Here is a 13391-nt window from a genome sequence, read left to right on the forward strand (position 1 = left end):
ACAGATGGGGAATGCAGGGCCCAAGAAAATCGGCCAGGTGTTAAGCAGTGGAGTTTGGGAATTCAGGGCCAGTCCCAACATCCAGTGAAACCATCACCACAGACTTACCACCCATTGCCACTTTTTCAGTTTTCTTTCTGAACCCTCAACTTCCTGCCATCAGAGACATGTGACATGAGGCTTCTTCGCCGCCTACATAACCGAGGCATAATGAGAATTGTTCCACAAGTTTCTCACAATGCACAAACAGCCCCACCAAGCCATACGTGGAGAGAGGAACATCGCTTTATTAATAACAAACTCTTGGGAGAGCTGACCGCCGGAGAACTAATTTCTCACAAGACTAAACTCGTACAGAGTAAGAAATGCAAAATGAAACAATAAAGTAAAGGAAAGGTCTCTTGCAACTTGGGACCTCAGTGTGGCATCAGAGTTTAAGGCTTTGAGGGCAAAATGAAGAGGTGAAGCGTGTTTGGTAACCCTAAAGTTGCAGCGATGGGTTGGCTACTCACTACATAGCACTCCTTAGACACATTCTAGTACAGTACAGATCATGAGGGGTGAGCCAGAAAAAAAAGCTTTAGAAAAAGAACAGTCAAAACGCAATGTGGTTGTACAAACTTCACTCAAATCATTTCCCACAGCCTCTCTTCTTCTTCTTCTTACAAATCCAACCCTCACTCTTAATTTAATTATCAAGTGCTTATTCATTTGCCCGGAGTGTGATCCAGGATTTAGTGCACACAGGAAAAAAGCAGTTAAATTGTAAACACACACACACACACACACACCAGCTTGCACACACACACATACTGAGACGTAACATTCTCTTGCTACCTGAATCAGAGATGAACTGAAAATGTTTGGCAACCTTGAAGCCTATGAAAGTGGGAGTCTAGAGGAACAGCTAATTAAGACGCTGCTGTGCCCCCCTCCTTCCCCAAACTGTGAAAGATTCTCTTAAGCATTAGTGTGGGGAGTTTCTGCATACAAACTGACTCCCTTTATCCAATAGATGTTAGTTGGGAAATGATTTGTGTCAATGTATGGAGATCAATCCTTCTCCCTTTCCTCTCCCCAGTCCATGCATGCCAGATCTCTTTTTCTTCCACCTTTCTCGCTGTTTGATCTCCTGATTGGGGCAGAACAGTGGAGGCAAAGGAGATAACAAGTTCTGGGAGTTCAGACCCATACAGCTGTGTTAAAATCAAACCCTGACTGAGTGTGTTCTATTGTGTTGTGGATCTTCTTGGTGCAATGTTTGGCCTTGGCCTTGCCTGTTTCCTTCTTTTGGCACCTTTCTGCTTTGTCGTGTGAGTTTGCTAGGTTCCCATGGACCGGGAAGTAAAAGGTCCCCTTCTGTTTGCTTGCCTTTTTGGGCCTCTTTAAGATTTCGGCCTCTTTATCTTCTGTCGGCAGCCAGCAAGGCTTCTCCTTCAGCAACCTGTCTCGATCTGGCCGGACGCTCCTTAAGAACTTCTTAAAGATATTGGCTGTGAGGGAAAACTTCCTGCAAAACTCCTGGGACCTGCTGCTTGACAGGGTTGTCTCGTTCTTCTCCACCTTTTTGTCTATCTCAGGCAAATCCAACCAGTTTCCAACCAAATCAGCAAAGATGTTGTCGCCCAAGATGAGAGGCTGTCGATTCCTGCTCTGAGACATCAGCGAGGAAGTCCAGTCGTTAGTCTCATCAGAGAACTGACATTCCCTGCACCCCAATCTGCTCTCGGACCAGCTGTTTGTGTCTTGGGAAAACCAGCTTCTCGTCATGTGCTCACTGGACGACTCAAACGTCCTCGGAGAATGGTACTCTGCCGTGCTCACTGTGGATGAATGTCCGCTCGCATGATAGTAGTCCTCACTGCTTATGCTGTTAAGGGAAGAAGCCATGTATCCATGGCTACTGTCTGGCAAAGTAATGCGGTGAAGCGGGCTGGTGGATTGTGACCCCTGAGTAGAGCACGAAAAGGCTGAGGAACTGCAGCCCTGCAAGTAGCTTCTTTCCAGCAGCTTCTCGCCCTGTCTGCTGGCTTCACACCTTGCCCTTGGTGCCTCCTTATTGTTTTGACAATATTGGTGCTGGCCGATTCCAGGAACCTGGCTTGGATTGCTTGAGATCTCCAGCTGTTCCAAAGCTGTCTGGACCTGGAGGAGTTTCAGCTCCTGCAGAGCACCCATCATGCAGTTCATCTGTTCATGTAGCCCGTCCCCAACCTCCTTCATGGAAAGCTGTTAGGAGAGGGGGGAGAAAAAGAGGATTTCAAATTAGTGCAGAAGAAGCCAAATGACAACAGCAGGTCTCACTGAGACAACAGAGAAAGAGAAGTGAACTCTGTTCTCTTCCACTCGTCTGGCTTTATATAGAGATCTATAAATATCATGCATTACTAGGCTGGATTCTTTCTATGTTTTCAGCAGGATACAGAACTGCAAAGAATTTGAAAGCTGTATAATCTGATCTGATCGTTCGTACAGTTTTTATTCTATCTATCATCTATCTATCTATCTATCTATCTATCTATCTATCTATCTATCATCTATATCTATCTATCATCTATCTATCTATCTATCTATCTATCTATCTATCTATCTATATCTACCTATCTATCTATCTATCTATCTATCTATCTATCTATCATCTATCTATCTATCTATCTATCTATCTATCTATATCTATCTATCTATCTACTATCTATCTATCTATCTATCTATCTATCTATCTATCATCTCCTATGTTTCAGCCAACCAGTATTTGATTGAATTTCATCAGTTTCATTCTTCTTCAGTGTGCACAACAAACTACTTCAGTATTACAAGTCAGCTCCCTGGGCAATTCCCAGATAGTGAGTAAGTAGCACATAGTCCTCCACAGAGGTACTGTATGCCCATGATCTTTTGTTTTCTATTTTTCGGAAGAAGTGCAGGATATAAATTCAGGGTTGTTGTTTTTTTAAAAACTTTTTTTTCATATCATGCATGCAATCAAGCATCAAGATTCCTTATAAAAAATTAACCCTATTACCCTGAGAAAGTGGCCTAGTTCTTACAAACAGCAGATGAAGTGGCAAATCTGGCTATGGGCAGTACCATTTCAAACTATGGGCAGGGGCTCCCATGATTATACACTCCATACAAAAAATTCCATGCACAAAGGCGGCTAGTATGTCAGGAGGAAGACATGATGTGCAAAGTTCTGCATCTGCAGGGAATGTTTTTGTATGGAAGAACATTCAGTGATCTGAGCCTGTACCTTAAATGTGAAATGGTGCAGTCCAGATACAGACTTACCACCTTATCTGCTGTTTGCAGAAATGTAAGTCATAGCTTCATATACTTCTAGCTAAGAAATGACAAAAATATATTATCAATGACAGTGATTATTACGATCATCATCAGTAAAGGGGATTATTGCTTTAAATATGCACACAAGTTTATAAACTTAAACAAGAAAAGGGGGGTTGCCCCCGCCCTCTCCTGAGTTGCTTCCAGACTAGACCTATCATTAGCACGGATTTCTTGCTACCTTCCTGCCATTCTAAACATGCCGGCTATTTTCTGCAGCTTCTAAATTCTCCACTCTGCCCTTTCACTGCACGCTTTCCCTTACAGAGGAACCAGATCTGATTCCCAACGCGGCATCATAAAACAAACGGGCCATACTTCCTAACAGCTGCCTGCCACTATACCCTCTTTTTCTCTCTTGCACAGAGCTGCAGGAGAGAAGCTGGAACTCTTTGATGTGCTTTTCAACCCGTTTCACGGCTGAGCCTGCAACTACATGTCTGTTATCACCATGCGTTGTTCAAAAACTCACTGCATTCTCTTTAAGTGAGGGTTTGGGGGGAGCGTCTCTTGCTCTGCAGCTGCCCCTTTAACACCCATGCGCAAGGCTGGCAGCTCCATTGCCAGGCATTATCTGCCATCATTTCACTACATTAGCTCTGCTGCCTGCCAGTTCGGCTGTTTCCTTGGGAGCAGAGAATGCAAGATCTCGTCAGGATCAGAGAGGCTCGTACCGTGCTGAAACCACTAAACGCACCCAGAAGCATGCAAGTGCCTCTCCAATAACTAAGGCTCAAAACTGGACCTAGAGAGGTAGCTGAAGAAGAAGCAAGAAACCCAGCTGCCTGCCAGAATATCAGAGCAAGGAGCTGCCAGGCTGAAAGAGAGGATGCTGCTCCTAACTTCTGATTAAATTTTAAAAGCCCTCTCCTTCTTGGCTAGCTCGTAGCCAAAGCTGCAAAAAGCTCTGCTGACTTTCTACACAAGTGATAAGCGTGTTCCTAGAAAAGAAACAGCTCTTCTGTTACCCACATGCAGAACCTCCTGGGAGCCCATCTGTTCTCTAAGCCTCAGAGAAAACTATCACCTTACCTCTTTCCAGATTTGCTGTAATGCCTCTCGTCCTAACCTTTTCCTGCCTTATTAAGGGAAGCCCCCTTTTATCTGGGGCTTTGCAAAGCTGACTTTGGAAACAGCTTGGCCCCTCATTGGACACTTCCCATCAAATCCCCTCGCAGGCCAAGTGGTGTAATCAAGCAACGAGGAGTGACAATGGGTCCTGCAGTAATGACTGGGGCTGACAGGGGAAGCCGGCATATGCTGGATGGCTGTGCTGTTCACTTCATTGATTCAATTAACTCCCCCGTTTTTTGGAGGGGGGAGGAAGGAGGGGTATCGTCACAAAGCACGCCTCATGTGACAAGGACCTATTAGGAATTATTAATATTTCAGACGCGCTCATTCCCAGCGTCTGTCTCAAGAGAGGGAGATGATAACAAAGGAGCATAAGGGTTGAGTCCAATGGTCCAGATTTGGCACTCTCCCTACTATGGCCTGAGCTTAATTCCTAGCCAGGAAACATTTCTCTCCTTTCATTTTTTCCAAATTCCAGTGGCAGAATATTTACCCAAATTTTACTTCTACCCCATTCAGCTAAAATATCATATGTAACCAGGCTGGGAGGTTTTGGGCAACCATTGTCAGTCACGTCAAATGGTCCTGAGCACGACTGACGACTGATTGGGCTCAGTAGAAAGAACTCATCCAAGAACTATTTAGGTTTTCTTTTATGGGCACACTGAGATGGATACACACCCACAGTGTTTTTTCAGGGGGTTCTCAAGGGTATGCAGAAAAACCTGTTTTTCATTGTTAAAAAGTGTGGCACTTACTATAACAACTTCATGGCGAGTACAAGCACCTATTTTTCTGGGGGGGGGCACAGTGTGTGTGTGTGTGCACGCACACAGGCGCGCGCGCGCACACACACACACACACACACAGAAACTGGATCTAGCAGTGCCAAAAGGGGGCACTCAGTTTTGGAAACATTTTCACACACACCCTTCCAAACGAAGTGCATAGTTTTTGGGTAACTGTGCTAAGGATGCTCAGAGAGAAGACATGACATGGTGCACCTGCAGCAGGACAACTGGATGCCTACATCTGCTCCAGCTGCAACAAAACATGCCTCTCCTGTATCGGTCTCTACAGCCACAGCAGGTGCTATAACCTTCCAACAGTTTGACTTCACCCCCCAAATGTGCAATCCTTTATTGTCTCCCGGGACAGATGGATGCCAGCTTTATAGTTCCACTCTGATGTTATGATTTTTTTTTTAAAAAAAACTAACTTCAAACTTCACTTGCATTTTGGCATAAATCCTCAGAGAACGCGCCTGATGCTGCTGGTGGTGCTTTTAGCAGAAGTTATGCAAGGCTTGTTACATAAGGCATCCCACAGCAAAATGTCTTAAAGCACTAGAGATTCTGTGTGCCATTTTGAGGCAGGGTGTGCTGTGAAGTGAGCTAAAGCATCTCAGTTAAAGCTGCAAGGGAACTCAAAATAATGGCTAATTAACAACGGGTCCCTAAACATGTCTTATTCATTGTTATGCACTTCAGGAGTAATTGCTTCCAGCTGTTAAGATGAGACATTTAGGACCAGGATTTGGAGGCTCATCTCTTCGCCACAATCCTCCCTGCTTCTCACCATCTCATAAAGCCCAAGGAATGCGGAAGTTACTGCTCCTAATCTGTCCACTTCAGCTTCTTTCCGTTTCTCATTGTCCCCCATCTTAAGTTCAGTTCCCCACATTTCAACATCAGTGTGTGGATTTTTTGAAACAAAAACCCTAATAAGTTCAGAAGAGCCTGCTGGATCAGGCCAATGGCCCATCTAGTCCAACAGAGCGGGTTCTCCATCATGGAGAGCACGTGTTGCGATGGGAGCAACCATGACATGCCCTGTTGCTGGGCGGGTTAGTTTGGATGGCCACAAATTTGATTGGGCATCCCCAATGTTGCTGGGGAAAATTGATGGTTGCAATTTTATTTGATTGATGGGGGTGCTATATAGGTCCCTGTGCGCAGCATTGAGCTTCTTCTTTTCACTGCGCACATCAGATTACCCGCCCACCCTCCCTTTATTTAGGGTTTGTTTGCGCTGACCTTGCTATGCCTGTCATGGGGTCGTTTGCTTTGGAGCAGGGGCCCGGTAGGAATTTTACCATTTGGCTGATTGGCTGGAGCCATTTGGGTTTTGCCTACTGTGTAGCAAATCGTCACAACTTGTAAGTTGCGGTTAAGCATTGGTTAATTTTTTGGTTGGTGGAGGGGATGAGGTTGGCTGTGCCTGCCCCTTCAATGCTGCTGCTGCAAGGGTATTCCGTTAAAGGACTCCAGAGGCTTGCCATGCTTTTGTCCGTATCCCTGACAAAGGGCTAGGGCCACGCAAGAGCCCCAGGGAGCATTTGGGGAGAGGTGTGAGCCTGGCACCCAGCTTTATTCTCTCCCCAGAATTGTTTACCCTTACTGACTTCTGCACGGATGTGGTTGTCAGTTCTGTTCCTACCTCCAAGTGAGAACAGATAGTCGCTAACCAATGCCTAAGCAGCCACTCACATACTGTAATTCAATAAAGTTGTGGCCAAAATTATGTCAAAGCCCAAAACAAAAATGATGTGTGAACCGTGTTTTTATTCAGGGGTGTCTTGGGGATCTTTGACACGCAACCTGTTATCACAGAGACCAACCAAATGCCTTTGGGAAGCCTGTGCACAGTGTGAATGCAGCCCTGAGAAGATTGAGTCCAAGTGTTGTTTTTTGTTTGAGAGTTGGGATTTGGATGCTAGAAACAGTCCATGGCCTTTTTGCTATCTTGTTTTGCCCCTTGCTGCCCTGATCTGACCCTATTGCACAGCCTGACAGTGAGATCCAAAGTCATTGGGGTGCAGACAGAAACTGAAAGCCCTGGGACCGTTTCTTCTACAACATCTTAGTGGTCATTTAAGGCAGAGAAGAGAAGAATCCCTACTTGTGTTGTTCTCACCACCAACTTCTGTAGCCCAGGCCTGAATGCAAAGGTAATAATTAATTGAAGAGCCAGCATTTTTTATTTAGGTGAGCTTTATATAATCAGACACAATGTTACATAAAGTGCCCTGCAGATAAACTTCCCATCAAGCCAACTGACAGGTATATAGAGTGGCATCTCCTGAAAAATTTAACGGATTTACTTAACTAAAGGAATTTTCCTGTGCTACTTGCTCTGAAAATCTTACACATGGGAAATGTAAGAACCCTATATTCCATATGCTAGCTAAATATCTTTTGCAGGAACAAAACAGAGTTATAAAAGCAAAGACGCAGAATATTCAGTTCTATACTCCTAAGGTCTATGCTAGTTTTAGGCGAGTCCTGGCCCATTTTGTTCTCATTTTGTTCCCAGTTGTGTCATTTTCTGAGGATGAGACCTGAGGCTACACAAACTGCATAATGGCAATGGACTTAGATTTTTGTGTATATAGGAAGAAAGTAGTTTCTACTTAAAAGTTGTTTTTCAGTTGACAAAAAAACCCCAAAACATTTTTCTTGCCTGTTGTTAGCTCTATTGGTTTTGGTTTACTTTCAGCTAAAAACCAGAGAAAAGGCACACAAATATGCTAAGCTTTTTTTTTTTAATAGCTTACCATAAGTTTTTTTTTTTTTTGTTTGCTTGGCAGCACTCAGTAGTCTTGTAAATGTTTACTGCTTCAACTTTTGATTCACCTTACAACTGTATAAACAAGTTATAGGCTGAGATGAATTCAGGCTCTGGTTTTGAGGTTCTCACGATAAATGGCTGTATCTAAACTGCTTTGCAAATTAATTCCATGAATTTTATGCTATGTATACTTACAAATCAAATAGGCTGTATCCAAAGCAATTGTGTTTTTGCATGACTGTAGCAATGAATTCTGCTTTGTGCAACCTAACTTCAGAAGATATGGGAAATGCAAAGGAAATAAAAAGGGAAGAGTTCAAGAGGATGTCATAGTGGAATTAGATGGCAGAGGTAGCCAATACAGTGCCCTTCAGATGTTGTTGGACAGCTCCCATCATCCATGAAGATCAGCCATACTTGCTGGGGCTGATGGGTGTTGAAGTCACACAACATCTGGAGGACACTAGGTTGGTTACCCTGGCAAAGCCTGCACTTGAATATGCAGATACTATCCAATGCCTCCAGAATCAGGTGGGCTTCTATTAATGTAATATCAATGTAATATTTAGCTAAACAAAACAAAACATGTCCTTTCTGAAGACATAAACACAACTAAGGTTAACATATTGGTCCATTTCAATTGTCTTTTCCCACCTTAACCAACCACTTCAAGTCTTTGGAAATGAGCATAAAAGAGAACCTCATTTGAAACACTTGGCGTCTTATCTCTCTGCCGATCTATTTGTTTTTGTAAGAGAGCCAGCGTTTGCAATGCTTCCCTGGAATTCAGTGTCAGCCGATCCCCTTGAGACAAATTTGTTTTTGTTTCCAGCTTGTCACCACATCTGTGCTGCCCGGGACCGTGGTAATATTTTGGTACAGATGGAAGAAAAGAGGGATAACACGGCCCAGCTGAACTAGAAGCCAGAAGAAGCTTCTCATAATTGGAAGGAAGACAGATGTCCAGCCCCTGGATGAAAGAGGTGTTGTGAGAGGAAGTTATTGTTAAGTGAAACCCTGGGAACAGGAAAAGGGGGATTGCCATGGCAGCTTTTAATAAAGAGGGGGAGGAAACAGAACCCTCGACAAACAATATTTGGATTATTCGAAAAGGATGCTATAATCAGCACAAAAGGATTTTACAGAAATGACATCAATTCCATGGGGGTGATGTTTCTTGGCAGTGGCGGGGTGGTGCTGCTGCATGGATAAAGTAATTGATGCAGGTGCTGCATTCAAGCAAATCTTCCAGTGAAGAAGTATGTATATTGGAATTTGCTAGTAGAAGACAAAAATTAAGAAAACAAAATGGACAATCCACTGCGTCAGCCCCTTTGAAACGAAAAAATGAAGAGAAACATGCCTGAGGACCACCTTGATGATGAGCCTACCCACTCTCTGCACTGGTTTGGTGCATTGTAAGTGCAAATGCAATATCAACAAAAACATCAGACTTGAAGCTGGGTGTTCTCAACTCTGACCCATTCATCATCTATTAGCCTAGTCCACCACACGGGTTCATTCTAGATGTCATGGACAAACTATGCTTTGACCGTCGTGACTATGCTATGGACCCACTCACATCCTTCTTCCCCCCATGTGTTTGGATTCCCTCTCGCTTCCTGGATTGTTATAGCTATAGCTTGTAGTTGCATTTAAATCAGGCAATCTTTGATTAATCTATGATTAATTTGGCTCCAGACCAGAATTGGACCAGACAGCCCTACAAATTGAGGACTGCCTTTATACAATAGGAATGACCACCCTATTAAAGGTAAAGGGACCCCTGACCATTAGGTCCAGTTGTGACCGACTCTGGGGTTGCGGCGCTCATCTCACTTTATTGGCCGAGGGAGCCGGCGTACAGCTTCCAGGTCATGTGGCCAGCATGACTAAGCCGCTTCTGGCGAACCAGAGCAGCGCACGGAAACACCGTTTACCTTCCCGCCGGAGTGGTACCTATTTATCTACTTGCACTTTGACATGCTTTCGAACTAGGTTGGCAGGAGCAGGGACCGAACAACGGGAGCTCACCCCATCGCGGGGATTTGAACCGCCGACCTTCTGATCAGCAAGTCCTAGGCTCTGTGGTTTAACCCACAGCGCCACCCGCGTCCCTGACCACCCTATTAGGGTTTTAGAATTACATGCATTGAAAATTGTACACATTTTTAAGATAAAAAAGTATGATTCCTGATGCACATTTTTATCAATTGAAAGCGATTTATTGAACTAACTGATGAAGTGTTGCAACTATATGTTTTAGTTAATTTCTAAACCTTTTAAAAGGCCAATATGCACACTTACACTCTTGGGTGCAGATCTGCAGATATCCGGAGGTGTTAAAGTCAGTGATGCTCTCACCCTGCAGCAAGGGTACCTCTTCATTATGTGTGATTAAGCTGATGAGTTGCTTCTGGGTTGCACTAGTGCTAGAAAGTCAGAACTTTCCCCCCTCTCACCTAAATTAATCCTACAATTAAGCTAAAAAATTGCGATGCAGCTCTATGCAGTCCCAGTTTTACATTTCCCCTGGCGTAGATTCACTGAGAAGTTATATCTTGCATGATTTGTGGAGTGTCAACAGAAAAGCTATTTCTTTAATGTGCATCTCTCGAGTGACTCAGAGCTAACAACTAGTTTCAAACTGTTTGGGACTAAGTGTGCCTTGGGTAATTCTCTGTAGCTTTGTAACAGACCAAAGGGAATTTAGCCAAAGGGTGCTAATCCCATTTCCCTGCATGGTAATCCACCAGAGCTTTTACCTTTTAGTCATATGAGTCAAAGGTAGTTTAAGGTTGGCGCCACATGGATAAGCTACAAGCTGCATTTCCATGACCTAAGGAGGAATGGCGAAGGCAGGGTAGCTGACTCAGCTTTCTTCCTGGCCTTATCCAGACCTTATCTGACTAAGTATGCAAAGCTACTCCCTCTCAACCCTTCACAATGTCTGATATAATTGCCCCTAAGCATACGCTAACAAGCAACAATTATTGACTTGTCTAGGTTTCCTGTTCATGGTTTCCAGTCTGATACTGCATTCCCCTCCCCGTCTCTCTTTCCAGGGTTGCCTCAGAAGAGGAGGAGTATCAGCACATGGCTATCTGAATTTTATGAATAAAAAGTAGTGTGGAGTACTCCTGTTAAGAGTTTCAGGTAGCCATGCCCTTTCCAGTATCCTTCATTTCATTTCCTCTCCCCATCAGTTTTTCTTTCCATCCAAAGTAGTCAGCATTCCATACAACTGAGCACGCTTAGTTCGTAAGCTGCATTGACACCTTCTCCTAACCTCCCCGCTGGTGTTCCTGAAGGTATTTTGGGTATGGGGTGGTGGGTCTACTTCTACAAACCTGGGTCTGCTGATCAGTTTCTCTTGTGAGCCGATGGTGGCGTTTTGGCTACCTATTTGGCCACATTTGGCGAATGAATTATCTGTTAGTATACAGGATGCCAATAAAGGAGAGTCAACTGTGAGGGAGAAAGAGGTAACTTTACAAGGTTGGTGGTCTAGAACAGAGAGCTGGGGGTGCTGGGAGCCCCTAAGGTAGAAGAACGCTGATCATACAGTTTAAAGAATCAGGTTGTGGGCAGTGGCTGAGAATTCTGCCTGAGAGCTTGGACTGAACCTTCCTTGGCCATGCAAATCCCAATAACATACACAACATTCATACAATACAATTGAAAACAGAAATAAAACAATGGCAAACCATAAAAAAATGTAAAAGCTGAAATTAAACCAGACACAGTTTTGGGTGCTCTGAATAAGCCCTGCCCCCTCGTGATCTGAGCAAATCTCTATATGGCAAAAACATCCCTAGGGGGTCTCTAGAGATGGTCCAACAAACATTTCCGATGTGCCGCTTCATAATCTAACACCACCCAAGCATAAAAATAAGCATGGCACATTTATGAACAGTAGCAAACCATTTCTCGCTGAGAGACATTAACCCAAGTGTTTTCAAGAGCAAAGGTCTTTGTGCGTGTTATGTGAGGCTGCATCCACAAGGAAAGAAGCCATTGCCTCTCACTGATCCCATTCTGGGCTGTCAACTTGTGAACCCAATTGCTCTTCAGCTGTGAATTCTGCCAGCAGAGGCAGAGACGGTAATGGGAGGTCAATAGGATAATGCACATTACTATAGCTGCATTTACACACTATTGCCTTGGTGGCTAATTGAGTTAACATCTAAATCTTACTGGAACGCCACCCAGACAGCCTCTCCTCAGGAAGTGTATTTTTCGAGCATGTGAAGTGTACATACAAATTGCTACATGGAAGCCAGTGAGTGTCACAGAAGCCAGGAGGAGGCAGCTGGCATACAAATAAAGGAGCTACTCTTTTCTCCATCACAAGGAATGTTCTTCTGTTGTACTGTGATGTACAGGGCAGGGGTGGGCAGAACACTGCCAAGCTCTTGGATTTTCAGTCTCACACCTTCCATCACTGTTTATTTTGATGCAAAATTTGAGCTAAATACAACTCTGGGTGAGAATGACAAATCCTCACTCTCTAATGTTTTGTAGAGGGGGTGATTTTAAACACGCACACATGCACACAGCCTTCTGCAGCTGCATGTTTTCATTACCTCGCTCTAATTGTAGATTTGATCTGGCACAAGGGCTCTGATGTGGCACTGCTGGCACATTGAATGGCTTTACCTAAGGCAAGTGAACAGTCACTTCTGGATATGACAAATTTTGGGCTATCTACAGCCCATCGCAGAGGCAACAGCTTACTTTGCTGTGCTTAGGTCTTAAGATATCCTAAAACAAGGACGAGGAAAGGTTTTCAGACTTGAGGGCCGCATTCCCTTCTCAACAACCTTCTGGGGGGCCACATGACATTGGTGGGTGGTGCCAGAAATACAAGTGAACAAAGCAATGCATGTAAATTTCACTTTTACATACTAAGGCTAGCTTCTACACAAACCTCTCTATCCTTCGTTTAGGGAAGCATGATGCATTATTGATGTTCAAGGACACATTTCAGCCAGGCCAAAACTTTCAAGGAGGGTTCAAAGCAGGGTTAGTAAAGGGTGTGTGGCCTGGGGAGAGATTTGAGGGCCAGACAGCGTGATTTGGAGGGTCACATTGAATCCCTAGGCCTGAAGTTCCCTTCCGCTTCCCTTGCCTTACTTTGTCCCTGAATTCTATGGGCTGGATTGCCCTAGCCAGCCCTGTGCTGTGCAAGGACTTCCAACTGTACCATGGAGTTTCCTCTCCTCCCTCAAAATTCGCTTGGCATGGGGAGGGGGTGGAGAATCACCAGAACAAAACGCAGGGATGTATTGTTCCATCTCTGAAGCTGCAATACATGCACAGATATAATGTTTGGAAGAAGAGTGATGTTGACTTCCATCCTGGGATTCTGCCTACCACTTCCACCACCCACACTTGCTCCCGTC

General features: G+C 44.3%; 1 protein-coding gene across 3 annotated transcripts in view; it reads right to left on the reverse strand.

Moving 5' to 3' along the window:
* Nucleotides 1-267: 267 nt before the first annotated feature.
* INKA2 (inka box actin regulator 2) overlaps nucleotides 268-13391 on the reverse strand; it is a 28965-nt gene continuing 15841 nt past the window's right edge. The window contains exons 1-2 of one of the 3 annotated variants that reach the window (XM_053393487.1): nucleotides 8182-8234; nucleotides 268-2229 (exon numbers count right to left, since the gene is read on the reverse strand). In XM_053393487.1, coding sequence (XP_053249462.1) covers nucleotides 1183-2223 — 1041 coding nt within the window. In that variant the 5' untranslated portion in view covers nucleotides 2224-2229; nucleotides 8182-8234 and the 3' untranslated portion in view covers nucleotides 268-1182. Of the gene's footprint in view, nucleotides 2230-4374; nucleotides 4463-8181; nucleotides 8235-13391 lie in introns of those variants that run through there. The other 2 variants (XM_053393486.1, XM_053393485.1) reach the window with 2 other exon arrangements.

The sequence above is a fragment of the Podarcis raffonei genome, chromosome 6 (assembly GCF_027172205.1).
Source record: "Podarcis raffonei isolate rPodRaf1 chromosome 6, rPodRaf1.pri, whole genome shotgun sequence".
In the NCBI taxonomy this organism is placed as follows: Eukaryota; Metazoa; Chordata; class Lepidosauria; order Squamata; family Lacertidae; genus Podarcis; species Podarcis raffonei.